Here is a 27,737-nt window from a genome sequence, read left to right as displayed (position 1 = left end):
GTGTGGGGAGCCCACAGAGGAGAGGCCCAGTCTGGCATCAGTAGGTTTGACCCCTGACCCAGGCTCACTAAACCCTTTGTTCAATTGTGATAAGGTTTGTTCAGGCTGATTCCAGGTCCACAGAGCGTGTTCAAAGATCTTATAAAGATATTATTCCACACTAGGTGCAATGGTTAACCCAGTAATGACCAGGGGCGAGGGAGGGAGAGAGGAAGAGGAGAAGAACAGCAGCTCACAGACTAATTCCGACTTCAACGCCCCCTTCAAAGCCCACAAAGGCTTTTTTTTTTACAACTTTAAATATGGCCAGCATCTTTCTAAGATAGGTCAGGGATAATGTAGCAATCACTCCTCATTGACTTGAATGCATACAGTGTGTTTGATTAGTGAAATATACATCCGCTGATATGCCTTTGGTCTCCTTCTCATCTTCCTGCGCTGACTACTACTACTATTACTACTACTATTACTACTAATTTGATTGATAGATATTTGGTACAGTGTCACACACTTTAAGGCATACACTACACTGAAAACAAAGTATATTGCACTGATTGCAAATACCATTACTTTATCCGATGCCACAGCTCAGGTAGAGATGGGTGTACAATAGAAAACAAGAGTTACACAATGTATTTCTATGTATTTCTATTCAATGTGTTTCTAGTTAATCATTTTGTCTGTAGTCTTAGACTGAATAGATTGAGCAATTCAGGTGGCACATTTTTGTGCCACCTGCCAGATGCCATATGCCATAGGTTGTACAGAACAGCCGTACAGTTCAGCAGTTGTGTTATGGTGACTGTGGTGTGTAAACAGCCAGGTAACCACAGGAGAAGGTTATGTTGTGTTGCAACACAGTTGGCTAACTTTTGGTAGGCCAAAGCTGACCCAGCTAGCCACAGCTGAGACTGGTGGATCTGGTGGACCCACAGATCTGGTTCCACAGGATATTCAACCGTTCCCCTGTACACAACAGTTTAACATGGCTAAAACAGGATGAGTAATATCACACCAAGCACTCAGTACTCTGTGTAATTAAAAGTGTTAAAGTGCCAGACAGACGAAATACAAAAAAAAAATCCACCAGCAAAACGAGATACTAGAAGTGGTTGTGTCCTTGCTCTGGCTGTGAACACAGACCTGGATCACAGCAACACCCTCTGTCCCCCCTCCCCCCCTTCTGCCCACCTCCTGCCCCCTCCCCCTCTGTCCCCCCCTCCCACCAGGCACTGCTCTGCACAGGGTTCTCCACTTACGGGATCACTTTTCAGGGTGCTGAAAAGTGACCTGTTGGAAGATCCCACCCATCAGTTTTTTGGGTCCGGTCTTTGACACAAGGCTCTGCTTAGAGAATGGTTGGGAACTGGGTGATCCTTCTCAGATCTCTGCTCCTACATTCACTGCTAAGAAGTCAACATGAAACTACACTCTACGGCTATCACAGCGGGGAATCTCTATAGAAAAAACTCTACAACACTGCAGAGTAGTTTAAGACAGGAGTCCACCAGCCATATGTATTCATGTAGACCTGAGGGTCAAAGTCTTTACAGACTATTGTCCTACGTCTCTGTTTTAGCTGAGGGTCATGAGTCTCAGATAGTCTGGTGATTCAAACTAGCATTGTGGCTTTGTCACATTTACATTTAGTCATTTAGCAGACGCTCTTATCCAGAGCGACTTACAGTAAGTACAGGGACATTCCCCCGAGGCAAGTAGGGTGAAGTGCCTTGCCCAAGGACACAACGTAATTTTTGCACGGCCGGGAATAGATCTGGCAACCTTCTGATTACCAGCCCGATTCCCTAACCGCTCACCACATTATCTATGAAAATAAATATGTGAAAAGAGCGTGTAAACATTCTTGTTAAACATTTCAGTGACAAACAGTGATAGGCTTCAGTGTCGATCGTGTGATATGAAGATAACTGGCCACAGAGCCCTGTAGGACCAGACTCCATCTCTGAGGTGAACTTGAATCACGACAATCATTACAGCTGGAAATGCATCCAATCACATTTCCTTGAGGCATGTGCTCTGACTGTGCATTGAAGAGTCCTATAGTTACTCCAACCATAGTATTGTGTAGTACAGTATTATAGTACATAGATCCCCTGCCATGGGAGTATCCTTCAATAATTTTGGGGTTGTTAACATCCTCCACCGTCACAGACAAAAAAGGATCAAATAACTGTGGTTGTCCCCATGGAAACACAGGAATGTGGCGGAACAGGACGGTAAATGATGTGTCTGTGTGCGTTAGGATTGTGAATGTCGTGTCCTTTGCGTCCCATGAATAAGAAAGACACTGTAGCTGTGTTGCGGCATTTCCAGGTTAGGAATCCATCTGGATGTTTTGCCATCCGAGATTAGGGTTGGGGGGATATCAGGTTAAAGATGAAATGATAGGTGGTACATCTAGTTCTTTGTAAATCTCAGTGAGGATCTCACTCTTCATGAAGTGAACAAATACTCAGATATGCCACTCCTCCCTCCATCTAAAGGACCAGCCTTCTTTCTGCTCTGTCAGGTCCTCCTGTTCTGAACCTCTGAACCTAACCATCTAAGTATAGCTGTCAAACCAGCCTTGTAATCATTAACCTTTGCACTGCCTCGCTACCCAGTGAACCTGATCCAACACAAAGATCGAGAAGCACTCTGTGGCTTTTTTTGTTCTTGTTGAACTTTTGGGAGGAGATACTGAACTCATAAGTGCAGCCAAACATTGGCCTACACATACATGGAATGTAGAAGTACCTTCAACTTCACTCTTTAAGCAGTGAAATGAACATGTAAAATGCTGCCAAACCCCATGTCAGGGTTATGGAAAGTTTTCTTTAATGGTGCAATCACTGGTTACGTTTAAAGGCAGGGCTCTATAATGTTTTCTCTCGCACACACACACATACACCCAACCCTCAAAGTGTGTTGCTATGGCATCAATTCCAGAATTACACAATGACAACGTTTCACATCTGCTGAACAAGGTCCCAAGAGACCATTTCCTAATCACGATTATTTTGACGCCTACATGAAGTGTATAGTTTCTTTTCTTTGAGCGTATGTATGAAACAAAAGACAGACGGCGATCAACCAATTATTTAATAAGGTGCTTTTTTGCCAAAAGGGTGAAAAAATTAAACAGTGAAAGACAATCGACAATAAATATTTGGACACGGTATAATCATGGGCGGCTAGCGGGCCATGTGTAAGAGGTTGTAGCTCAGCTGAGAGATGTCGAAGGCCTGGGGACCTGAGCGTCCGTCAGAGGTAGACTGGTTGGGGCCTTGGTAGAGATGCAGGCAGGCGTAGATGACGCGCGCCCGCTGCTCCTCCACCTGGTCGTCCCCCCAGCGAGGGTCAGGCAGTCCGGCCGAGCAGAGGAGGTGGTACACCGTGTCCATGTACACCTTCACAAACGCCCTCTTCAACTTCTGCAGGTCTCTCTGGACACACACGCACACAAATGCAACCTTTAGGATATTGCTAGCCTTACAATATGTTTAAGCACAAAGCGTATTTGAATGCAGAGTTGAATCCTGGGTTCATTTCATAGAAGGCTGTCACCTTGTCGGCTCTGGTCATATCACGCTCAGCGTCCAGCCACGAGGTCTAGACACACAAACACAAGATGATTAGCTGACACTAACAACATACTGACAATACATTCTAAATGATCCATGTCCAGTTTGATTCATAAGAGCTGCAGGTATTTGTCTGAACACAGAGCAAACACTTTCAAGGAAGTATTACGGTTTGGCGCCTGGAATCATGAGCTTGCCAGGAAAGATCTGGGAGGGGTCAAGATATTCTAAGCCGAATAACTCGTAATGGGAGTTGGTTTCTCTTAAGCCGTGTGTTGACATTGCAGGAACACACTCACCCTGAGTGCGTCCAGCAGGTCGGGCTGGTCTACGACCTCAGAGAAGGTAGCCAGCAGCGGACTGCAGATTACATCTGAGGTTGTGTGTGTGGGACAGAGAGAGACAATGGGGGAAAAAAACAACTGCACACAATCAGCATTCCTTCCATGCAACACACCTTCGCAGCCTAACTTTCTAGGAAACACAAAAGAATCTGGAACACACACCAGGAATGACACTACCCGGTATGTAAGTGTGAGCGCGTGTGTCGTACCTGCGTTCTGCATACTAGCCCGGTCCATCAGCAGAGTTTCAGCTAGCAGTTGTCTGTGCAGGGCCAGCAGGTGTACCCCGCTCAGACACCCCACCAGGGTGTCAGGAAGAACACTGACAGAGACCGCAGACACACAGGGGTCAGTCCTACTGCTGGTACTGTACCACCACCACAACAACACACACACACACACACACACTGACCTCAGTTGAGCCCTGGTGCGACCCTTTGGTGACTTTAGTTTGACAGTGAGTTTGGGATGTTTCCTGGCCTGCAGCATCTGCTGGAGTAGACCTCCCCTGGCTGGAGGAGGTGGGGAGATCGGAGGGTTATAATTCAACACCCTGACCAGATGGTTTATCCAGAAGAGGTAAAGAGGTGGTTCATGATAATAACGTATTCATTGAGGAGACGCTTCTATCCAAGGCAACATGCAGTGGGTGGGTGGGTGTTGAGTCAAGTGGTCTAACCACTGGGCTGAACCCAACTTGGTTAAGATCCTGGCAGAGAGGGTGTGAAGCTCTGTCTGTTATTTACCTTCCAGCGGTACAGACGGATCCACCGCTACATCCCTCTCATAAGGGGTCCCTCCGTTTACTGTCAGCTCATAGGTCCTACACACACACACACACACACACACACACACACACACACACACACACACACACACACACACACACACACACACACACACACACACACACACACACACACACACACACACACACACACACACACACACACACACACACACACACACACACACACACACACACACACACACACACACACACACACACACACGCACACGCACACGCACACGCACACACAGAAACACATATACATTTAGTCATTTTTAGCAGACGCTCTTGGGGCCCTGGGTCAGTGGTGCACCTTGGAGTGGAGGAGGGAGACAGGGGTAGAGGCCTACAGGTGGATCCCTCATGGGGGGTGTATTACCTGGGGGGAATAAGGGCTCCGCTGGCATCAAACAGCTTCAAGAAGGCCCAGCCACAGCTAAGGTTTCCTCTCTCCCCTGTAGACTAAACAGACAACCACCAGGAATCACCCAGGTCAAACATGCTATCGCTGAGACCATGCTGCACTGTCATTTCCAAAAATAAATAAGCTGACCATTTGTACATGGCTTTGGGAAAGAAAAACAAACTAGTCTGCTAAATCATGAAACGTAAATGGGAGTCAGATGGCTGAGTGGTGAGGGAGTCGGGCTAGTAATCTGAAGGTTGCCAGTTCGATTTCCAGCCGTGCCAAATGACGTTGTGTCCTTGGGCAAGGCACTTCACCCTACTTGCTTCGGCGGGAATGTCCCTGTACTTACTGTAAGTCGCTCTGGATAAGAGCATCTGCTAAATGACTAAAATGAAAAATTTAAATGCTGCAGGCGGACAGCTTAGCCCCACATAACTGCTGGGGTTGCTCACGTTGCGTATGAAGGTGACCCCCAGCTCGAACAGGATGCCCAGATCAGCAGAGTCAGAGTTGCAGCGCAGGAAACATTCCCCATCCAGGAGGCTGGCCAAAGGCCCTGTCATCTGGCAGAGCAAACAGGCGATGACTGACCTACTTCCGCGGTAGACATCCCCACGTCTATAAGCATGGAAGTATTTGTAGGTGTATAAGTATTTGTAGGTGCATACCAACATGAGAGTCTATATAGAAGTATACACAGTAGGATGGAGAGGTGTAGAAATGTAAGTGTGTGTGTGTGACAGTCTTGAGTGTTTGGTGGTACCTTTGGGGAGAAGCTCCAGGTCTTGGGGTGTTTGGAGTTGTACGTTGCCCTGACAGTGTGGATGTTACTCAGCACCTGCCGGAGGGACATACACACACACACACACACAGAGGTCAGCCTGAGGAGGGGACAACAGAGCAAATTATACACACAGACACTCCTGTCTTGAGCCAGCCTCTAAACTTCAAGCTCAGGGTTTTCTAGACATTCTTCTAAGGTCCTTTGACCCGGGCGTGGTCCTGACCTGGACCCCGCTGAAGACGCAGAAGCGTACGTGACGACTCAAGACGTTAACGCCGACCCCTGGGGTCGGGATCATCTTGCAGCTCCACAAGGTCACGCACACAGATGCCCTCACCTCCCTGGCACGCACCTACAGTATGGCAGAGTAAAGTACAATGAAATATCATGTAATTATAAAGCTGGATACTATATGCAAACTTCTTATGTCACGTGAAGTCAAACCCATCCCTCGTAGCTGACCTTTCCTGTGTCCGGATCCAGGAAGAGGTCTTTAAAAGACAGTTTGGATTGGCTGAGCTCAGGTTGGATGTAGTGACCTGCTCTGTATGCAATACCTGTGTGAAATAAAGAGCAGACAAAAATGCCAGATGTAGCCATATTACAAAGCAAATGACACCTTACACGATATCAGTTCCATTAAAGATGCTTATGAAGAACATGGAATAACAATCTTTTTGGTTATACGTGTGTGACATTCATACATCATGGGACTTTTGAACTTTCGCTTTGTAGTCTTCCTTTTGATGTAAAATGAGGGTACAGTAAGTGTGGGTAGGATTGTGTTTGTGCGTGTGTAGGTAGGTAGCTTCATAACTGGATGTGGTTATTTGGTGAGGAGGGACGCAATGATCTGCACTGCGACACAAGCTTCCCTCATCAGCAACATCCACTCACTTTCATCTAGTAGTTTAGAGAGAGTGGATGGTCTGAACCCTGCAGGGATAGCTCCCATGGCTGACAGCACATCAGTGGTGTCAATCTGTGGATCACACAACCACACAGTTAGAACAGATGGACATTTAAAATAGACAATTATCAACTGCCAGTTCACAGAGTTCCTGTATGGGAGGGCAGTATATTTACCTGAGTGACGGCCTTTCTCACTGTGGTCCAGTTAGATTGGGGATCACTGCTGTTGGATAATAAAGTATTAGTGACAGTGGGAGAAATATTCAACAATATCTAATGAAGATGTGTGTTTCTTAGTTTAGAAAGACGAAAACCGTTTGACAAACTGATTTCACTAGAAGTAAAAAGTACAGCGGAGGAACAATAGCTTTGTGAACACTGACCCCTAGGGGTCGAAAATGAAACCACACCTCCGATTTCCTTTGGCTTCACTCAGCTCTTCATCCTCTTCATCCTCTTCATCCTCTGAGTCCTCTTCGGCGTCCTCATCATCCACATCAGAGTACTTCTACAAAGGTATAACAAAATGTTTTCATTATAAAGGAAAACTAAAAGTCATAAGTCATGCATTGGTTCTCTTTGGCTAAAGTAAGTCCAGGAAGTGTAAAATACTTCATACTCAACTACATGATGAATATGGGATGGTTCTTAACTTTGCACTTCTTTCTAGTTCTGTACTGTACCTGTAAGTAGGTCTTGGGAACCAGTCCCTGTTTGGACTGGGAGTTTTGAGCTAACCACCATCCATTCTCATTCTTCTTTAGGACCTTTAGGATCTCTCCCTCCTGAAACCACAGAACACAAACCTTTTAGAGCTGGTTTCTCAGACACAGATCAATACGTTTACACTGCAAAGGGAAATATTGTCCAGAAAAAAAGACCTGACACTACTGCGTGAAAGACATTTTCTTTGATCAAGAAGCTCACTGTAATGGTAAGGTCTCCTTCCTGCTGACCCTTCAAAGCACTAATGGAGATGTAGATATCATCTCCTGGCTCTGGAATGTCTTCCTCAGACTCATAGTCATCCTCATCATCATCATCATCTTCCTCGCTCTCCTCCTCTTCCTCACTATCGTCATCATCGGCTTTGGAAGGACCAGCCACACTGTTGTCCAAATTTTTGCATGAGAGATACAAGTGAAAAAACTACAATGGAACACAGCAGCAAGTTTGAGTCGTTAATGCTTCTCCGGCAACCGTAGACACAAGGAGACAAAAACTTGGGGTCAAACCTCTCAGTATCCCTATAAATCTGATAGACAAACCTTAAACTAGTTGTTCTATGGCAGTCACATGCATCAAAATACTTGTGTGGCCTGAAGCCATCCTCTGTTGGGAACCTCTGCCTCTCACCCGGCTTCTAGGCCTAGTCTCAGAGCTGGAGAGACTTCCAGGGATAGGGCCTTCAGCTGCTCAGCTAAGCCCAGCAGACGCCTCTCCTCCTCCTGTTTCCTCTGGTCATAGTTCCCGACTGGGGCTGGCTCATCAGCCTGGAGACAGGAGGTCAGGCAGCAGGTACATAAACACAAAGAATGCAAGAGCCAACACATGAAAGAAAACGCATGGAGTTTTAAGTATGCCAACTGCAAATAGTTTGTGGGAGAGAAGCTTCACTGAATAATCAAAGAGATCCCAAGGTTGCGTAACACTCACTTTAGTTAATTTATTTAGTGTCTTCATAGTCTCCTCCAAGGTACTTTGTAACTGTTTGCACCTGCATAGTGTAGTATATTAATTTGAGTTAAACAGTTCCGTACAATTACCATGCATTGATGAGTGGATACGTATTAGTTTGTTGTGGTAGAAGACATTTGGGTTGTGTTAGTAGCTACCTCTGAGGTGCCTGCGTACTCTCTTGTCCATTCCCCTGCCGCACATGCTTCACCAGACTGTCAACCTTGTGAACAGTGAAGAAGAAGCCACCATGACTTGAAACAGCAAAATCATGGAAACGTCGTGAACATGGCAGTCTACTTGAAACGCAATCATACGTGACTTGCAAAGCCTCATCAAAGATATCTGGTGGCTTCAACAGTCATGAACATGAGGTTGTTTTTTTAACTGAGGTTCCTCATGGCATATCGTAGGCCTAGCACTATGTAAACGATGGTTTACACAATCAAGCAAGCATGCTGGCTAGTCAATATCAAAAGCTGAACCATCTCAGCGTGCTAAGCTACAGTACTGTTAGTAGTACTGTGGTGCTAGCCTATTAAGCGAACATACTGTACATGAAGTAACCACTTGACACACAGCAATTTTTATATATTAGCCTAGTTAGCTAGCTACAAACCTGTCTTTTGATTTCGTCCGCCTCTCTTTGCACAGTTTGCAAAGGTCCTTTTCTTTTAGGAGCCATTTCTGTTGGCTATTTATTTTGTAGTTAGCTAGAGCTAGCTTGCTGAACAAACTGAATTCAGTCCACTATGGAAACTGACGCCTTTCTGGTCGCTAAGCACCGCTTCCTCCATTTTTCAAAATAAAGGGTTTCTTTAGTGCACAGAAATACACGAGTCTCAATTTTATTTTTTTACGTACCAATAACAGAGACTTTTTAACAAAACAATTAAACATTAGACTAAAGAAGAGAAGTCTAAACATTCTTCATAATCGTAAAGTAATATTAACGCAAATCTAAAACCATCCACAGTCATTGGTCAAGATAGGATATTTGAATAGAAAGCATTCATGTTCTTTGAGTCCCTGAAGTTATTTTTGTACACTTCATAGTTCAGTAAGTCTCCTTTTTGAAATAGATACACAGTTAATGTAATCTACTCATCTAATTTCACAAAACTTAATTAACTAATTCCATTAAATGTAGGCCTACTTGGTAAAAAAAAAAGTTATCTGTAAAAATCTTCTTAGTGAAAACTTTGGTGGTAAATTAGACGTCTGAATGTAGCTAGTTATCAGCTGCAGGTATCCTTCCTTACAGGTGTTGTAGCTAAATACAATGCTGGTGTTCGAGATTGGTTCTCCCCCCCCCCCCCCCCCCAATTTTTTTTTTGAAAAATAAGAAATAAACAGTTGTCTTGCATTATAATGAAGACATTTTTCAGGTGTTGACTTTGTTAAAACCAACTAAAACTTAATATTGTTGGTACTTTTGCACTTTGGTATTTTACATTCATTTAAAAATATGTTAAATTAAAAATATCTCTACATTCTCAAGGAAATACGGCCAATGGCAACTTTGGTTCATCACATTTGACTTTGTACAGCTCCATTTGGCTGTTCTTCAAGTAGGCAAACTGGGAGTCTATATCACTAGTGGAGTAGGACTGGGTCTTCCAGCATCGACGAATCAGCATAACGGTTCCAAGGATAATAGGACTCAACATGAGAGAGAAACCACTTAGGAGGAACGCTGCAGTGTAGTCTCCTGTCGTATCAACCAGCCAGCCTGAAATGAAGAAAAGAGAGAGGAGTGGTGGTGGTGGGGGTGAAGATGTCTAGCTGTGTCACATCAACAACAGACAGCTAAAAACACTTTGGGTGTCTTAATTACATGTTACTAAACTCACTATGCTGAAAAGAATAGAGTATGAAGCACCAGTGCAATGGTGTTATAAAGAATATGATGACCATAACGAAAAACAGATCACATGATAGACCACACCCCAACACTCACCTCCTATTGGTGGGCTAATCAAGTAGGGGATAGCATGGAGGAAATAGACCACTCCCAGGGCAGAGGTTAGGTAGGTTGACCCTACCACGTCAGAGGTTACCACGGGGATGAGGGCCACGTAAGCCCCATCAAAGTAACCATAGAGCATAGAGAAAGGCACTAAGAGGGCGAAGGAATGAAGCAGAGGTAGGAAGAGACAGCACAGGCCCTCCATACCCACCGCCACCATGTAACTCACTGTACGGTACTTCTTCAAACACCTTCACAAGAGGAAGGAAGAAAGTGATTAGAAAATGGGAAGAGATTCATCAAAAGTAAATGATAAAAACAGTTACTTAAACATGTCAAATATTTGTAGGTTTCCTGTCCACAAAAGATTTACTTCCTGTCTGTGAGCCAGCCGAACGTGATGTTTCCCACGATGCCAACGATCCCCAAAATAGACATGAGGAATGCAGCCTGCTGGTGGTCAACACCAACACTGATGGCATAGGGCACAAGGTAAACAAAGGGAACACTGCACCCATACGCCAGGAATAGGAAGGATACAGAGAGAAGAAGGAAGTCAGAAATCAACAGGAAGCCAAACTCCTCCATGGACTTTATACAGAGGCAGTCTCCTATGCTTGGCCCGACAAGCAGCCGAGGTGGGTTTACTAGCTTATCATCCACTAGCTTCATGTCTGTTTGCAGTTTGGTGTCCACAAGAATAGTCCAATCCAGTAGTTGGACGTCTGCCAGCATGGCATCTGTTAGCTTGGTGTCCATGACCAAGCTCTCTACTAATTTCATGTCCTCCAATTTTCCATTTACTTTATTAGAGTCAGTCAGCTGGATCTCTGCTAGTATTTTCTCAGCAATCGAACTGCTCACAACCAAGTCCTCCATAAGCTTCACATCTGTCAGCCTAGCCTCTGCTAGTTTGGGGTTGGCTAGCAACGTCTCAGTTAGCTTCATCTGCACCAGTTTACCGTTTTCAAGCATCATGTCTCTATTACAATCCTTTGCGTGCCCAGCTATTTTCCTCTCAGCTATCTGTTCCTCAGGCAGCTTGCTGTTCACCGCTGGTGTCACTTTGTACCCATTCTCTAGTTCCCTAGGCTCTTGTGTTCTCCAGACCCCTGCTGAGGGCTCCAAGGGCCTCATCAGCGCCCCACAAACACACAGGTTGGAGACGAACCCCCCCAGGATGAGCAGAGCACCTCTCCATGAGTAGTACTCAATTAGCAGCTGGACAGCGGGTGCCAGTATAAAGGTACCGATGCCGCTTCCTGACATGGCTATGCCGTAGGCAAGGGCCTTCCTTTCATTGAAGTATGAGCCTACCATGGCCACCGCTGGAGTGTAGCTGAGGGCAAACCCCAGACCTGGGAGAGACGGAGAGCAAAAGATAGAGAAAAAAAGAATGCAAGATGTCAGATGGCTGAGCGGTTAGGGAATCGGGCTACTGGTCAGAAGGTTTCCAGTTCGATTCCCGGCTGTGCAAAATTACGTTGTGTCCTTGGGCAAGGCACTTCACCCTACTTGTCTCTGGGGAATGTGCATGTACTTACTGTAAGTCACCCTGGATAAGAGCGTCTGCTAAATGACTAAATGTCAATGTAAACCAGCAAACTACTCAGTTGTACTCAATTTAAGTACTACTCTTATGTAAGGGTGAAGGCCCTACATTATGAATGTTAGATTATCTGCTGATCGCCTGTGTTAGGGGTAAGGGTCTTTATGTGAGGACTCCCAGGGTGATGTAGCAGTGACCTGCTTGATGCCTGTTCTAAAAGACTTACCTGTGAGGACTCCCAGGGTGAGGTAGAGGTACTCCAGGCTATTGGCAAAGGAGCTAAGTATCAGGCCGGCTGAGGAGAGTAGGCCCCCTAGGACCACAGTCACTCTGCAGGACAGACGGTTCCCAATGAAGCTACCCAGTGGTGCTGCACACACATAAACGCACACACATACATCCACATTTATTTAACCAACTAGTGGCAGCTTATTACTGGACATATAGTTCAGACACCTGTAACTTGAAGTTACATGTATCTTATCAATCACATCTTTGTTTGAGTTCTGTTTTTTGGTTCTGTACTAACTCTCAAGTGTTAATATGCAATCGACAGAGTTGCACAATCGTTGTTACTGAACATGCACTTTCATCGAACAAATATACATCAGTTAAACCAATATCTTGTTTTTGTGATAAGGGGGGTCAAAGGTCAGACTCAATGAAGCTGCAGCTGTTGAGCCATCTGTTTACATTTCTATAATTTTTTTCTAGACTTGAGGACACAGACCTGTGTTGGTGTAACCAAATTCGAAACTTTAGTTTGAGGGCAGGATATCAAAACTGTCTAAATGACCCTGTACTTTTATTGGTTTGAGGGGCATGTGAGGCAATGGGTCTTACCACATAGCATGGTAGTGCAGTCCACCAGAGAGTGGGTCCAGGCCGTGCCAGAGTAATCCTTCCCAAAGTGAAGCTGGAACTCTACAAAGAAAATGGACACACATCTACACACAGAGGGAGGAAAGGAGACCCGTTTTAGACTAAACAGCCCCTCTCTAGCCTTGCTTGGTTTACTACACTGTACAAATACTCTGAGACATAAATATGAGTTGAAGAGTCTATTTTGTATACCGGACGAGCTGTTTGGACAGTAGGGACTCTTTATTGGCTGGTCAGTAACATCAGTACCAGAAAGAGAAATCTTGGACTCTCTGTAGTCCAGCTTGGCTGTTCCCAATAACCTGAACTGGCACAATGACTCATGCTGGCCAAGGATCTGGCCATTACATAACTGAAGGCTTTCATAGGGTTCCATTTAACACCATGACGGCTTATGGCGTGTGACCAAAGCCCAAGTGAAGAGAGGAATTTTAATACTCTGTGTTTAGCAATATAATACAGAGAGGAAAAGTAAAATGCTGAGTTTGGTGAAAATCTTCCCAACCTACCCAAAGAACACTGAGTGAAGCCAAGCCAGGCTGGATGGAATCCTACTGACTTGCTAGTAAAGACAATGAGGAAATAAATGTGTTCATTTGGTTTGGATGTTTTTGCTTTGCTTGGGTGAACAGTAAACTGGAGCATCTTGGTGCCTCATGCACTACCCAGTATCATATTTTCTCAGAGGATGATATGAAACTATGTGTAACACCCTCATGAACTAGGCATGGCAAGTGGTATTTAAAAGATGAAAAACAAAATAGGCGACATAACTTGTTTAACTGTGGTGTGTCTGGATAGTTGACTTAATCCTCAAGCATGCCTTGGTAACCTGAGCTGACCAAATGTACACAATCTCATCCAGTCACTCATCACCTTCCTGTTAAGGCCTTGTCCAGTTCACAAAAACATATTGAATCACTTCTATAGATGGAACTTTATAGAACTGCATTCACACACACTACTCCCACACACTCACCTAGTGACAGCACGGGTGCAGATGGTGGTGAGGAAGCAACCAGCTACAATCATCCAGCCCCAACCTCCATCAGGAGGGGTCGCCGCCGCCTCGCTAGCTATCTTACCCTGCTGCTGCATCTCTATTTTCCCCCCTGTGCCCGCCATGCCCCCTCTGTCGGTGCTGCTTCTGCAACACCTGCCCTCTGCCGACGTCTCCTCACAGGAAGTGCTGAATGCCCGGTTGCTCTGCAACAAGCCAGGGTTTCTCTCTTCCTATTTCTCTTCCTGGTCCTTCCTCTCTGTCCCCCCCACCTTGTCCGGCACAGCAGGTAGGGGAGGCCCGCTCACTACGTGACACTGTAAATACAAAAACAGATCACAGAGTCACAGAAGGGTCATACATGTTTTCAATGTCTCCATCGATTCTGTTTCCCGCTTCTCACATTGTAGGGGCTAGTTAGTGGAGGTGAGACAGTGATACATTAGTCTTACCAAATAACATATTTTTGCTACTGTGTGATCTGCCCACTGGTGTAAAGCGACTGACAGTAGGCACACATCAAGTGAAACAGTGTATGGAAGAAATAGGTAAATAATTCAACACATTATAACTTCTCTAGATAGAACTTAATCAGCATCTCTGGTTGTCAAAAGGAACAATGACTTGCGGGTGCCTGGTCAAAACAAAAGGCTGACCCATCAGGCCATCTGAGATGATAGCTTTGGGAAGAAAAGGCTGCTTGTTGTGGCAGAACCTTGCAGTGACACACAACGTGCAACGCCAAACAAAGCCTAGATTCTCCAGTCAAAGAGCTCTTTTCCATATCACTAGGGGACAGCCAATCATCTGCTAAGACACATTCAACCTTGTAGTTGAAAAACTCCCTGTTGTTTACTAAGTCAAGTTTCCCCTTTCCGAAATAGCCTGTTTGCAAAGATGGTAAAAAAAAAACAACATCAACATTGCTGGATGGAAATCTCCAATCCCTCTCCCCAGCCACGCAAAGATTTTATGTGCACTTCACACCAGCGTTTTAGTTCAGTTGGTCTTAAAAGCATAATCCAATGCCAGTAGAAGTTGTCAGGGACAAGTTGCCTTTTCCAAAGATAAGAAACATCGATGATTCAAACAGCTCCAATATCCACAGCATCAACTCCTAAATATCAACAAGGAGGATACAGTGCAGTCCTTAGATCTGAAAGGGGATAGTGCTGTATAATGTGCGTGTGTGTGTGGACGTTCTATTCCCTATAATTAACTGTCCATAAGTAGTTCGTTTACCGTAAATTTTCCGTTGTAAAAACTCAAAAAACCCTGACGAAAAAGTAAAAATAGAAAAGAAAAAAAAAGTCTAATAGGCTACCAACATCAAAAGCTATGGTCATCGACCGCATCTATAGTTATGATTATTCTTTTAATTCTAGGCCTACATGTAGCAGCACCACTGGACCAAATTGAGCCTTGATCCATATCCCCTCAACCAGTCGAATAATGTTGATGTCCGAAAACATCAACCAAGAATAATACCAAAACAACGCAAAAAAGTGCACTAAAGTATAAAATACATTTTAACATAACTTTGTTGCTTTCTATACTTACTTTATTCCTATCGGATAGCGGTATTCCGGACGCATTTTTCAGAATGCCAAATGTAAAAAAAAAAAAAAAAAAAACACGATCAACCGATGTGTTGAATTAAGTTGAAGGTTTTTAACTTCGTATACACATCATGCATATTGGGCTCATTCCGAGCGCTCAGGCCCGAAGGGAATGGGAGAACTGGGAGTGGGGGGAACTGGAAGTGGAAACCCCTCTTCATTTGCTAATCCAGAAAATGCATAATACAAACAATGTACGGCCCGCCCCCTGCTCTCACTGTGCAAATGAATTGTAATTTGGGCTACTAAGTGTCAACATTTTCCAATCTAAACCGCCAATGACCTGTGTACCTGATAAAGATTTAGCCTCTCCCTCCCACAACTTTTCTAACCAATAGAAAGCGACGCTGTCAAAAACATTTTCACATGTCCACTGATAAAGTAAAAAAACAACAGGAGTAGCAAAACACTTGTAGTTTTGTTTATTCCCTTTGTACAATTGTATTTCTTTTTAGAAAAACGAAATCTATTCACATAAGCACATTGCACTCAGCAGCAGCAAATTATCCGTTACTGTTTCATTTTCTTTTCAAGACAAATTTAACAGCAATAATACACCACCAACAGTAGGTCCGACATATTCTTAACAGATTGCTGGTGAATATAATATTTACAACTTTCTACAATCACATTGACAGTAATACAGACCTGACCTGGTCCATCTGCTAAATATAACAACCCAGTTAGTAATGTTCACTCAAAACAGCAGCTAGAAACATAATCAATTCAATCTTACAAACAGGATTCTTAGAGACATTTAAGAATTTAACCCAGCAATGCTTGCTTGTTATTGGTTATTGTGCACAGTTTTGCTCTTCACATGGAAATCAATAGAGAAGCTACTGTGTAACTAGTTTTCATCCCTGTCATCCAGGCCCTGTCTGATCAGGAACACTGTTTAATGCTGAGGGTGGGAGGGATCCTTTTAGATCTTCACTCTAATATCTATGGTCTTTAGAATGGGACTAGACACATGTTAATTTGATGAATACATTTTGTACACTCAGAATAAGGCCTCAGCCGTAAACAATGATTTTTTAGATTTCATGCACCAAAATTTAATACTAGATTTAAAAGGTGGTCTTCTGGAGTGTCAAATAGGCGTGTATACATTATATATATATGGATCCAAAGGAGAGATAAAGCTTCAAATATGTTAACTACATACACTGGGCTACATACTATAAACTGGGATCATACTATCCAATCACATCCAGCACAGGGACACCACAATCTGTAATCTTAAAGAGCCCTGAGATGGCCTCATTGGTTACGATAATGCAGTTAATACACTATAGACTGGAACAAGTAGTCTTCACTTTAAAAACAAAAATCTAATCTCCAGTCATCTTCTGTAAGGGGTCAAACATAAATCATGTGTCATTCCTTTCCTCAGACAGAAAGGTTAGACCAGTAAACTGGAGTTAGGAGCAGCAGAGAACTTTACATAGAGATCCAGCTATTCAGATTTATAAGTGCATAAATGCATATGGGGACAAGTCATGCTAGTATTATTAGCTATCACAGACAACTGAAAGCTTAACCTACAATTTTTTAAAATTATAATAAAATACAAACATTTATCCTCCCATTTCAGAATAAGGATTTGTCCCCCAGCATTAAACATGGCAACAGGTATATACTTCCAGCAAACCAATTCACAAAAAAAAGAGAGTACCAGAGAATAATTCTCAATCAACTATTCCTTATGATCTAACTGGGCAGAAACATAGAAAAGCATGTGGAAAAACAGGAAAGCAACAAAACAGAAATGCTCAATGAGTAAAAAACAACAACAACAACAAACATAGGAAAGTGTAGGGCACTGACATGTAGAGTAACACAAAGGCAACCAATCAGGGTTGAGATGAAGGTAGGGTGGCACAGAGTAGCCAATAGGGGCTATCCAAAGTGGCACCTGACTGGGTGAAGTCACTGAGATCAATAAGAAAAGAAGGAAGGCAGAACAGACATCGTCGGAACACACAAACATATAAATCACAGGGATCAGAACCTTCTGGGATGTCCTAACACCGGACACAGGATTGACATTCTGTTTCAGAGGGGGTTGCCAAAATGCAACATTAGATCACACAGAAATCATTCTGTACTGTACTGGTGGTTGCATCATTGTACATGCATTAATGAACAATTGGCTGGTCAGTTGTGATTGGCATTCCTGCTACCTATAGTAATAGGTAATGAATGCACACTTGGTATAGTGTTAAAGTCTTTCAAGCATATTCATTTGAAATAACTAGAAATCGATGATTTCCAATATCAATCTGGAAGACAACAGGTCTACAGTAAAAGTCCCCCTACAATTCCAACAGAGAAAGACTGCAGACAGAATGTTAAAATCATACACTGACATTTTGCCAGTCATTCCATCAATATGTTATTAGAGCATGATGATGAAATTCACATTGTTGCGAACGGTTTCACATCCGAACATACCCCTGGGTTGGTTGGGCAGGGCAGGGGTCTGGACAAGACAGTGTAGGAAGGGCACGCTCTCTTAGAGACAGAGAAGGCAGATATGAGGGTAAGGTAGGCGCTCAGAGTTCAGCTTTGGGGCGGTGCGGTGCCTAGGAAAACACCAAGGTACCCAGCCCCCACCACACCCTAAAAGTCTCATACCAATGGCGATGGAAGGAACACCTGTAAAAAGGGAACAGCTGCATCCTGTCGATGAGTGAGAGGTCCTGCTAATAGGAGACTAGCCTCATCAACCCAGCCTGTTGGCCCCTGCATTTGATAAGACTGAAGCAAATCCCAAACTTTTACCTATCAACAGTGTGTTGTTCAAGGTTAGAGGAGGAAAAGCAAAGGCCATGTTTTGTAGGGAGATTCAGAAGGAGGGAGATGAAGAAACAGCAGGAGGATAATGAATACTTTTCCCTTTTTCTAACTAGACTGGAAAGAAAGACTGATAGAAACCTAACAGGTTTTGGCTTTAGTGCACTGTAAAGTATCGCTAGACTTCTTACAGTAGCCATTTACGCAGAGTACCAAATATTTTTACATGCACAACTCTATAACATGTCCCTGGACACATAAACCAACCAGGGATTACACTACACCTTTAAATTAGTCACAATAATAAAACAAATCTCTATTTTTAGGATTTAGGGAGATGGAGGATATTTACAAGTTGTTAAATTATTAAATGGCTTTTTCCGGTATCCGTTTTCTTTTTCGTTTCCTGTAGCGATCTCAGAAAGAACCTTCCAGCAGCACGGTGGGTTGATGTGTCGATGACATCCACCTCAGGACTCCTCTGGGGTTTTTAACAGCTCCATTAATGCCCCAACTGCCCCAAAGTACCCCTGCAGAGAAACACACAGAAATATGAAGATGAAGGCTATATCTCATACATAGGCCTTAAATCAATATGCCATAACTTCATTTCAACAGTTCCCGTTTTACACTGAAAGAACGCAGTCATGTTGACACAGCCGCGTGGCTTCTGAATCAGGCTCGGAACCAGAATGCAGCGCAGCAGTGCTTATAGACCCGAGCGGGTTTCTCGTACCTCATGTTCAAGGAACAGGGCCTTGAGCTGTCCCTTTGACCAGAAGTCCATGGCGTACGCTAGAAGCTTGGTAGACACTGTGTTGATCCGTAGGAAGTTTCCCACGAAAACTACCCGTTCAATTTTCTACAAGTAAAAAGGTTTGCAACAGTAAGTGATCACACACCAAAACTCACCAGGCTCTACGCTGCTATTTTATTAATATGGAAAAAACACATAAGAAATATGTAAGTATTTAAGTCCATGTACGGGACACAAAAGACAAGAACTCTTTTAGTAACTGAGAGAATAGAAAAACTTTGAGGACAAAGAGCAGCACAACAGCAGTCAATGCAACATCATTAAATTAAAGTCTGAGGAAACTGAGAAAGACCATTTGGACTGTTTATCAAATTCAGACAGGGGCCTGTTTTTCAAAGAACAAGGTAGATTTCATAGCATCTTGATTGAACCATATAAATATCCTAGGTGATTTGTGTTAGCCTGGGGACCAGACGAATCTGAGAGCTCATGTTTATTTGCTCTGGCAGATTGGTCTGCCACCTTCCCATTCAAACAGATTTCCCAAATGCCGGGCCAATCACAACCGTTTATCTAATAAGGGGCGGGTTTGATCCATTTGCTCTATTTGGTTATATCTATCCAATTCTGTTCAATTGCGTCCAGAGGCATTTCAGTCTGCACCAATTGACAACGCCACTTAATAGAACAGAGGTTCCAGACTAAGGGGGTCAGATGGCTGAGCGGTTAGGGAGTCAGACTATTAATCAGAAGGTTGCCGGTTCGATTCCTGGCCATGCAATATGATGTTGTGTCCTTGGACAAGACACTTCACCCTACTTGCCTCAGGGAGAATTGCTCTGGATAAGAGCTTCTGCTAATTTTGCTAATTCAGGCGACGCCCGACAACAGTTGTTTTATTCCAGGTGAGTTGTGCTTGTGTAACGCAGTCCTGTCCAGAAGGTGGTGATGTTGCTCTGTACTCTTTGATAGCCCTGTACAATGCTGCTTGATCACCATGCTACAAGGCAACAATGTAAAGAAGCTGAAAGCCCACAGAGAGACACCACGCCTCTCTGCACAACCTGTCGAACCTGAAGGAGGCCCCGCCCCACACGTTGCAACACAGTACATCATGTTTCTTTTTTTCCCTTTACTCCCACAGCCTGAAACTCAAACAATACCAGTAGTGTCACTGCTGCCTGGCTTACTCAGCTGGGTTGCGTCAGGAAAGGGTGGGGGGGGGTGTTATTGGTTGTTTACCTCGTTCACAGCACACATGCGCGCAATGGAGCCAATGTTGTTGGTGATGGAGACCAGCATGGCCCTGGCCAGGTCCTCCTTACTGATGCTGTCCCTCTTATCCTTACACATCATCTGTCCGAAGCTGGGGGTCAGCATGGAAACAGACGTCATGCATGTCAGCAAACATGGTGCTGAAACACGAGTGTGAGAGTATACGTGTGTGTGTGTGTGTGCGCGTGGAGCTGACCTGGAGGCGACTGCCGAGCCCTGCAGACCAAAGCGTTCATAGTCTCCTCCGTAGATGTCCTTCACCAGCTTGTCTACATTGGTCGAGTCCCCTTTACTGGCCATCTCCAATGCCTCCTCAAACGTCTCACAGCCAGTCAGCAAGCAGCACAGGCCCAGGAACGTACCACCTCCCAGACTAGTGGGGGGAAGTGGGGGGGGGGGGGTGGGGGGGGGGGGTGGAAGGTCAGTGACATACAGGTCCACTTCACGGTCAGCGTGAGGTCACTACGACTGTCAGTATCAGGCCACTATGGTTAAGCTCAGTAAAAGAAAAAGTAAAAGATTAAAAATAAAAACTTTAAATAAGATAAGATTAAGACATGGTTAAGACCAGTTAGATTTACACAAGAAGTTGTGTTTTCCTCTTCAGAGTTACGAGGTAACCCCAAAGCTGAGCCTGGAATTCTGTGAACCCCAACAAATCCTCTGCCAGCCACCATCATGATTTCTATTCTGAGTAGCTCAAGGTTGAACCCTGCATATTTATAGTATCTCCCATGTGCTGCCCTCCTCACCCCCTGAAGGGACAAGAAGCACATGTGGCAACATTCTGTACGTCACTGACGCAGAACTCAGCCAGTTCTCCCTGTGACTGTCCATTAATCACCTCAAATCCACAGAGAAGTGTCATCAATCAGATATGATGCAAGGCTGGGTGACTGGAGATCGTCACTGGCTGGCTTAGTTATCTGTGTGATGGTAAATAATATTCAACAAAGTAATAACTAACTGTTTCCTTGTAAGACTGACACCAGGACTTTGGAGGAACATAATCATCTCCAGTACAGGAATTACTGTACAGTCCTTCTGACAGGACAGTTTGTTAAGCTGCACACACATAGCACACTGTTCCAAGGAAGGGTGGAGATTTGTCATGAGTTACTAACTGGAATAAGTGGTTATATACCTGGGTGCTCATCCTAACTTCCCACCCCCTGCTGTACCTGGTGCCGGTGACCCGTTTATACTGGTCCTGGGAGTGGACGGCCAGGATGCTGACCCCGGAGCCGATGTTGACCAGCAGCATGGGGAAGGGGTCTTCCAGGCTGCAGGGGCGCTTCACGCAGCTCTGCGTGTCCGACGGGTTCTCAAAGAAGTAGCACTCTGGGTGGCCGTTGAAGCCCACCTGGTCCACAAAGAGCAGGCCGTGGATCAGACAGTCCAGCTCATCCAGCTTCAGCAGCTCCAGGTCAGCCATCTGGAAGAAACAGGGAAGACAGGTTCAGTCTGAAAATGATAGGAAAGAGAGAAAAACGAGGGGGAAAATAGAGGTACAGTAGCACGGGATAATAAAAAGAGTGGAGTAAGAGGGTGACAGCGAGAGAGAGAGAGTTGGATAGTGAGGCGATAGTACATCAAAACATGACAACCGAGGAGTTGGTGGAATCAAATTCTTAAATCACTGTTATCCTCTGTCCTCTTCCACTTCACCCCCACCCCACACCCTTACTTCTTTTAGCCGACACCATCCCACCCCAGCAACCTATCTCCTTTCACCCCATCCCCCTCCACTCTATCTCTCCCTCTCTCTCCCTCTCTCTCTCCCTCCCTCTCTCCCTCTCTCTCCCTCCCTCTCCCTCCCTCTCTCCCTCCCTCTCTCTCTCTCCCTCTAGCCTCTTTCCTCCATGGCACGCTCACCGCCATGAAGTCATTCTCAAACTTGTAGGCCCCTCCCCCGGTGGCGCAGAGCGTGGTGTGCAGGCTGGAGAAGTTCTTGTCGCGGCCCATCTGGATGAAGCGGTGCATGGCCTGTGTGGGGAAGCGGATGAAGTGCAGGTTCCCGGTGCGGCCGCACATGGTCAGGTTGCGGAGCTCCAGGTGCACGTCGCGCACGCCCGTCTTGCCGTAGGCCACATTGGACAGGAGGTAGCGGCGGATGCTCTTCAGGTTCTCCACCTCCTCCTGCTCCTCCTCCGCCGTGATGTCCTTGGGCTCGAAGTAGACCAGCTTCACCAGCGTGCCCCCGATGTCCATGCCAAACCAGGGGAAGGCTGGGGACAGAGAAAGATCGGGTTGAGATATTACATCATATTGGGTTTTTTTAACAACACACACAATCCTATTTTTTCCTTCTTAACTGCATTTACTTGTTGGATTCTTCCTTGATGCCTCTGATATTGAAACCGCTAATACAACAAATAGCTTCTTTAAAAATTGTGTGCAGTCCATGTACAGTAAGTTAAGAGTCTCTGACAGGAGAGCGCAGGGTCAAGCAGAGAAGACAAAGTAGACTTAGCTACCACTGCAGGCAATAACCACGGCAACGGTCGAGAATCATGGTTGTTATGGAAACATTTCCCTCCTTTGGTCCCATTAAAATACATGTCAGTCTTCTTCAGTGAGCAGACTAGACTTGCAGCAGAGATGGATCATGGAGATTATTTGGGAAACACAATGTGTGATGATACTGTACATGTTTCTGTCTTAAGGTTCTGTTTTATTGTATTTTACAATTTTTGACTTGCATGCTTGACAAACTGGTGCAAAACAGATGGGAAATTGTGCCTTTGATCGTATGAGTGTGGGAGCATGCATGTTCATCTCAGTCTTGGACGAACCAAAATGGACTTTCTTTGTTTTCCTTTGCACCGAGTCTTTGTAAAGCAATCTCCTAACAGTGCAATCAGTGGTGAGCTGAGCTCTTTCATAACTGGGTGCTGTGAAGTGGTAGCTTTAAATTGGCAAAGTCCACCATCTGATTATGAATCACTGACATGGTGTTATTATTTCTCCACAGAAAGACTCTCCAAGATCTCGAACCAATACTGTATTAAAAAATATAGAATACCATATAGGCCTACATCCCAAAGTCTACAAATCAAAGTCCTAATGCTTGGTTTGTGAAACTGGGTTTATGTAACATTCCAAATAGGTCCAACACTACTGTCTGACAAGGCCATTACAGACCCATTTACTCAATATTTGTTTTACATTACATTTCACTTGTTGGCTGGATAAAGCGCATGGGCTGCAAAGTACTGCCTATACCTAATGTAGCAGAACTACCTATTCCACAACACTGTTAGAGCGATAGCCATTATTGCCTGCTAGGTATGAGCCCTAAAAAGCCCACACACCAAGTAGTGACCTCCTCCTCCTACTAACCCTTTGGTAAGAATATAATCAGGGGGCAGCAACTCTGGGGAAACCAAACATTCTTTACCCACTGCACCTCAACTGAACTTTAATCTGGTGGGCTGTTACACAGTCTGACTGTCTGTCTGTATCCATTCGATCTGGAACCAACTGGTAAATACATATAAATGTTCCAGTCAGCACCCCCAAGTAATGTCCAGGCTGACATAGAGTCACATGTAGGTGAAAGGTCTGTAATACAGCATCTGCCATGACACAATGCTACCACTGGGGGAGTGAGTTAGGTGGTCAAGAGAGATATTCTCTGAGGGAGAGATGAGCCGAGAGCAGGGTCAAACAATAAGAGAGGAGACAAACAAAGAGTGTGAGCCACAACATTTCTCAGATACTGAAGTGGTAAGAACAATCAATGTAAGAACAAGATACCTGAAAGAGACACACGATACAGCATACTCTGCAATGTATCAGACAAAAGATAACACTAACAACACCAACATATTCATGAGAGAATCCACTACAAGTCTCAATACAAATGAACAAATGGTACAAAATGCTAATTTGTCCAAGGACTAATTTCAGTGTAGAAGTTTAGTGGGGTAATGGCATGATGTTGCCATTTCACTCTCACCTTAATTTAAAGGATCACAGACTCACCCTGCCTGGCCTTAAACCCTACTGAAACCTGAGTTAACGATTCTTGTTAATGATCTGTGAACCGGGAGTGGTACTGCCAGAACCTTGACCTGACCTATAGACAGATAAACTCGATGCCTTTATGACAGTTACACAGAGTGATCACTAGACAATGACCCCTGTTTTAATAACAGAATATTAACACCAGGCATGTGTTCACTCCTGAACTGCTTTTGTGACACCATCAAATCTTACTGTCATTTGATGTAATCTGTCCATGTAACAATATTCTTGTCTGAGATTTACTGGGTGATATTCGTATTATATGGTTTCATCTTAGGGCAAATCAAAATAGTTATTGTGACTGACTGACTATGCTCCACATTGAGCAAGGCCGCCACTGATACCACACAACAGGGATACATCTCTACCCATGACAGAAGAGTTGACCAATACTGCTCCACATCTACACTAGAGAGGAGGACCAGGTCCTGGCCTCAACCTTCAATCTCTTAACAGATGTGGATATTGCTAGGTGATACTGATACCAGGTCACATGTATGAAGCAAGGTTAACAGTTAATCGGTGCATTGTCTTTGTTCCACAGATAAGTGGAGATATAAAGTTAAAAGATTGCAAATGGCAATGTGTGACCTTTAGCTTATATTTAACACTGTATCTTAATTTGTTTTATTCACATGGACTGCACGAACCTCTCTCCAGCTCTCGGTTTCTTCCTCACTTTCTTTAACATTACTGGAGATGGTGTCTAGGAATTCTGACTAGCAGCTAATAGGATGCAGAACATGCAGCAGAGAAACTACAAATTCACTTTAAATCTAAAAACTCACTAAATTATAGAACACTGTGGAGACGTTTCATGCAAACATCACCCGTATGGTCATATTATTTCCAAATGCTAACCTAAAACCCCATTTCAGTTGCATTTACCCATCGGGTTATACATTGAGTGAAGCAGCAACACACTTACCCGGTTTCTTAATATCTTTCAGCTTCATAATAACGAGTTGCTGGTGTAAGCAAATTAATTATTATGAAATGTTTGAAGATTCTGGACAAAAAGCACCCAAAGTAGATTAAACTCGGTGCTGCAATCCGCTGTTTCCACAATTGATTCTGCCAATGCGCAGGAACGTTAACTGAAACGTTACTAATACATTCCAATCACAGCTGTCTGTTTTTATCTCAACAGCAGCATGCGAGGAAGTACAAGTACAGCAAAAAACGAAGGCGGCCTCTCAACCTTGCTGAGACGGAGAGACAGATTATTGGCCGAAATACGCCAAGCCCTCTATTGACCAAGAAATAACCAATCATAAGCGCGTCTGTGCAATCGCATGTTTAATGACAACAAAAGGTCCTTATCATCGCGTGTTTCTCTTCAGTCACAACATTGTCATTGCCAAAGAGCCATAAACCAAAAAGACTTAACACGAGCATACTTCTGTGTACTTCAGGTTACTGATATACATTTACATTTAGTCATTTTTTTTATTTGATATAGGCTACTCAGTGTACCATGTCTTAAGAACTGTACATTCGTCAAAACATAGGCTTCATTTCGGATCGAGCAATGACTAACGCTAGCTACACTGAAACACGGAGATGCATGCAAACTTGCTGCAATTTTTTGCAGTCGGTACAGTATGGTTAGCTAAAATAATATGCCATTCCACAAGGCTGACCATGTCAATGTATAAACACAGAGTCACATATTACTCAGTATTAAAGCTACTCATTCATAATCCCCTGCCTATTGACACTTACGTGGTCTATTCCTCTTCAGGGACTCGACTCGACGTCGTAACCTGCATCTCTTTGCAGGAGACCCATTCAGTTGGTCATCGTCGGGATGGAGATTTTCAGAAACGATATTGCTGCTGTCACCACTAGTGTTAGCGCTAGAACTGTATGCACTGCAGATGCCGTTGCTAACCTGAGCATGAAGGTCCCGTTGCAGTCCATTTGTATAACAATGTCCTTTTTTGTCTATCATAGATTTGGCTTTATCCATTGTTTTTGCTAGCTATAGCTGCTAATAACCATACAGCGCCGCGCTTGACGTGCTACCAAAGCGAGGCAATGAGGTCACTCGTGCGCCCAAAAAGCAACCACTACACTCAGCGAAATTAATGTTTAATTTCTCTATTTGGCTAGACTACAAGGATCCCTCTTGGCAAAAACGAAATATGTTCTACAAAATTGCTAATCAAAAGGCGAAAAGGTGCTCTCCTAGCCGTCAAAACACGGTTTGTTTGAGGTCACTGTCGGTCATTCTCACAGCACTAGCTACACTGCCAAAGCTTTGAAGTCAGTCAACCAGCCGGTGTGACGGTTACGTCACGGTTCCTAAACTCGTTTGCCCTTTTCTAGATTTCCATGGGTAGCCTATGACACAGTGACGAACAATTATGAATGCCAAATTTGCCAATGCAGTCTCCTTAAAATATGTTATCTGCTTTATTCACCCGTTACGTCAATGAAGTCGCTCAGCAGAATATCTTATGCTGTTGTAGGCTATATAGCCAGGATTGTGGGAAATGTCAATGTCGATATGAGAGTTAAGGAATCGCACACTCATATAGCCTACTTTGGTTTCTTATTTAAAAATGAATGGTATTATTTATCTAAGCATAGACTAATATGTGTACAGTTAACATAATATAACACAATACAAATATATATAAATAATTGCAGACATACCCGGGAGGCGGAGACGGGGGCATATCAGAATCAGAATGGGATTTATTCGCCATGAAAGTTTGCACAGACAAGGAAATTGCTTTGGCAGGAAGGTGCATACAATAAACATAGGCTATAGGAACCTAAAATTTTAATATGTGGACTATCTATACTAAGGGTACATAAACTAGCAGTACTAAGTGGGATTAGAATTGAATTAAATATACAATAAGATAAAATAAAATATAAATTGCCGTGAATTACAATATAAAAAGACAAAAATACAAATATTACAAAAAATACAAATGTACAAGATACAATTTTGTAATGCAGTGCAAAAAGCAGTGTGTTTTAAGCAGGAAGTCATACAGGAGAGGCTTCCACTTCTTGAGCTAATCATTATACTGGTAATTTGTATTTTATACAAATACCACTTATGTGACCCATTAGGTTTCACAAAACGGTGTCCTGTCCGGAAGGTTAATTACTGCAGTGGATACAATTGATTCACCTATTTTGACTTATGACAACAATACAATTTTAACGTTGGGACCAAGGTGAGATTTCTACAAATGACTTGTGCCATCTAGTGGTCATTATGATTCCCTCCTTATAACGTAACAACTTTGTAGTGTACAATCTTGCTATGCCTGTTAGAGGGTTTCCGAGTCAGACTGAGTTACATGTTTGACATAATAGGCTCCCTTGTATTTCATGA

At 43.9% G+C, this 27,737-nt stretch overlaps 3 protein-coding genes across 4 annotated transcripts; all 3 read right to left on the bottom strand.

The window, feature by feature from the left end:
* Positions 1 to 3,092: 3,092 nt before the first annotated feature.
* Positions 3,093 to 9,185, bottom strand: nphp1 (nephronophthisis 1). 2 transcript variants are annotated; one of them, XM_067236035.1, is made up of 20 exons: positions 9,120 to 9,185; positions 8,659 to 8,723; positions 8,480 to 8,540; positions 8,180 to 8,316; positions 7,751 to 7,931; positions 7,507 to 7,608; positions 7,234 to 7,331; positions 6,998 to 7,046; positions 6,809 to 6,893; positions 6,374 to 6,468; positions 6,135 to 6,263; positions 5,891 to 5,965; positions 5,580 to 5,690; positions 5,098 to 5,180; positions 4,675 to 4,751; positions 4,341 to 4,440; positions 4,138 to 4,250; positions 3,884 to 3,957; positions 3,568 to 3,612; positions 3,093 to 3,446 (listed from the first exon to the last, which is right to left on the bottom strand). In XM_067236035.1, exons 1-20 carry the CDS (start codon positions 9,183 to 9,185, stop codon positions 3,195 to 3,197), a joined length of 1,998 nt encoding a protein of 665 aa, XP_067092136.1. In that variant the 3' UTR covers positions 3,093 to 3,194. The 2 variants fall into 2 exon arrangements, with proteins under 2 accessions (XP_067092136.1, XP_067092137.1); XM_067236036.1 differs by having other exon boundaries at positions 6,998 to 7,043.
* A 759-nt stretch (positions 9,186 to 9,944) lies between these two features.
* On the bottom strand, positions 9,945 to 14,025 carry slc16a12a (solute carrier family 16 member 12a). The gene is made up of 6 exons (XM_067236888.1): positions 13,880 to 14,025; positions 12,862 to 12,965; positions 12,245 to 12,388; positions 10,843 to 11,827; positions 10,461 to 10,720; positions 9,945 to 10,232 (listed from the first exon to the last, which is right to left on the bottom strand). Exons 1-6 carry the CDS (start codon positions 14,023 to 14,025, stop codon positions 9,997 to 9,999), a joined length of 1,875 nt encoding a protein of 624 aa, XP_067092989.1. The 3' UTR covers positions 9,945 to 9,996.
* A 1,906-nt stretch (positions 14,026 to 15,931) lies between these two features.
* pank1a (pantothenate kinase 1a) lies at positions 15,932 to 26,598 on the bottom strand. The gene is made up of 7 exons (XM_067236903.1): positions 26,105 to 26,598; positions 22,226 to 22,578; positions 21,532 to 21,785; positions 20,547 to 20,723; positions 20,318 to 20,441; positions 19,055 to 19,180; positions 15,932 to 18,848 (listed from the first exon to the last, which is right to left on the bottom strand). The coding sequence occupies exons 1-7, from the start codon at positions 26,349 to 26,351 to the stop codon at positions 18,789 to 18,791; spliced, it is 1,341 nt and encodes a 446-aa protein (XP_067093004.1). The 5' UTR covers positions 26,352 to 26,598; the 3' UTR covers positions 15,932 to 18,788.
* Positions 26,599 to 27,737: the final 1,139 nt, after the last annotated feature.

Source organism: Osmerus mordax, chromosome 5, assembly GCF_038355195.1.
Source record: "Osmerus mordax isolate fOsmMor3 chromosome 5, fOsmMor3.pri, whole genome shotgun sequence".
Taxonomy (NCBI): Eukaryota; Metazoa; Chordata; class Actinopteri; order Osmeriformes; family Osmeridae; genus Osmerus; species Osmerus mordax.
This window is presented reverse-complemented; position numbering and strand designations above follow the sequence as displayed.

Excerpts from the sequence above, each read along its gene's own strand:
- nphp1 (XM_067236035.1), bottom strand. The coding sequence starts at position 9,185 with ATGGCTCCTAAAAGAAAAGGACCTTTGCAAACTGTGCAAAGAGAGGCG. Across the intron at positions 7,932-8,179 it reads AGACTAGGCCTAGAAGCCGG|TGTGGCTGGTCCTTCCAAAG; the intron begins GTGAGAGGCAGA and ends TTTGGACAACAG. Across the intron at positions 5,181-5,579 it reads GGGTCACCTTCATACGCAAC|TCTACAGGGGAGAGAGGAAA; the intron begins GTGAGCAACCCC and ends TTGTCTGTTTAG.
- slc16a12a (XM_067236888.1), bottom strand. The coding sequence starts at position 14,025 with ATGGCGGGCACAGGGGGGAAAATAGAGATGCAGCAGCAGGGTAAGATA. Across the intron at positions 10,721-10,842 it reads GGCTGGCTCACAGACAGGAA|GTGTTTGAAGAAGTACCGTA; the intron begins GTAAATCTTTTG and ends CCTCTTGTGAAG. Across the intron at positions 10,233-10,460 it reads GATTAGCCCACCAATAGGAG|GCTGGCTGGTTGATACGACA; the intron begins GTGAGTGTTGGG and ends TCTTCATTTCAG.
- pank1a (XM_067236903.1), bottom strand. The coding sequence starts at position 26,351 with ATGGATAAAGCCAAATCTATGATAGACAAAAAAGGACATTGTTATACA. Across the intron at positions 20,442-20,546 it reads GGCTCGGCAGTCGCCTCCAG|CTTCGGACAGATGATGTGTA; the intron begins GTCAGCTCCACG and ends GCTGACCCCCAG. Across the intron at positions 19,181-20,317 it reads GCATGTGTGCTGTGAACGAG|AAAATTGAACGGGTAGTTTT; the intron begins GTAAACAACCAA and ends TTTTACTTGTAG.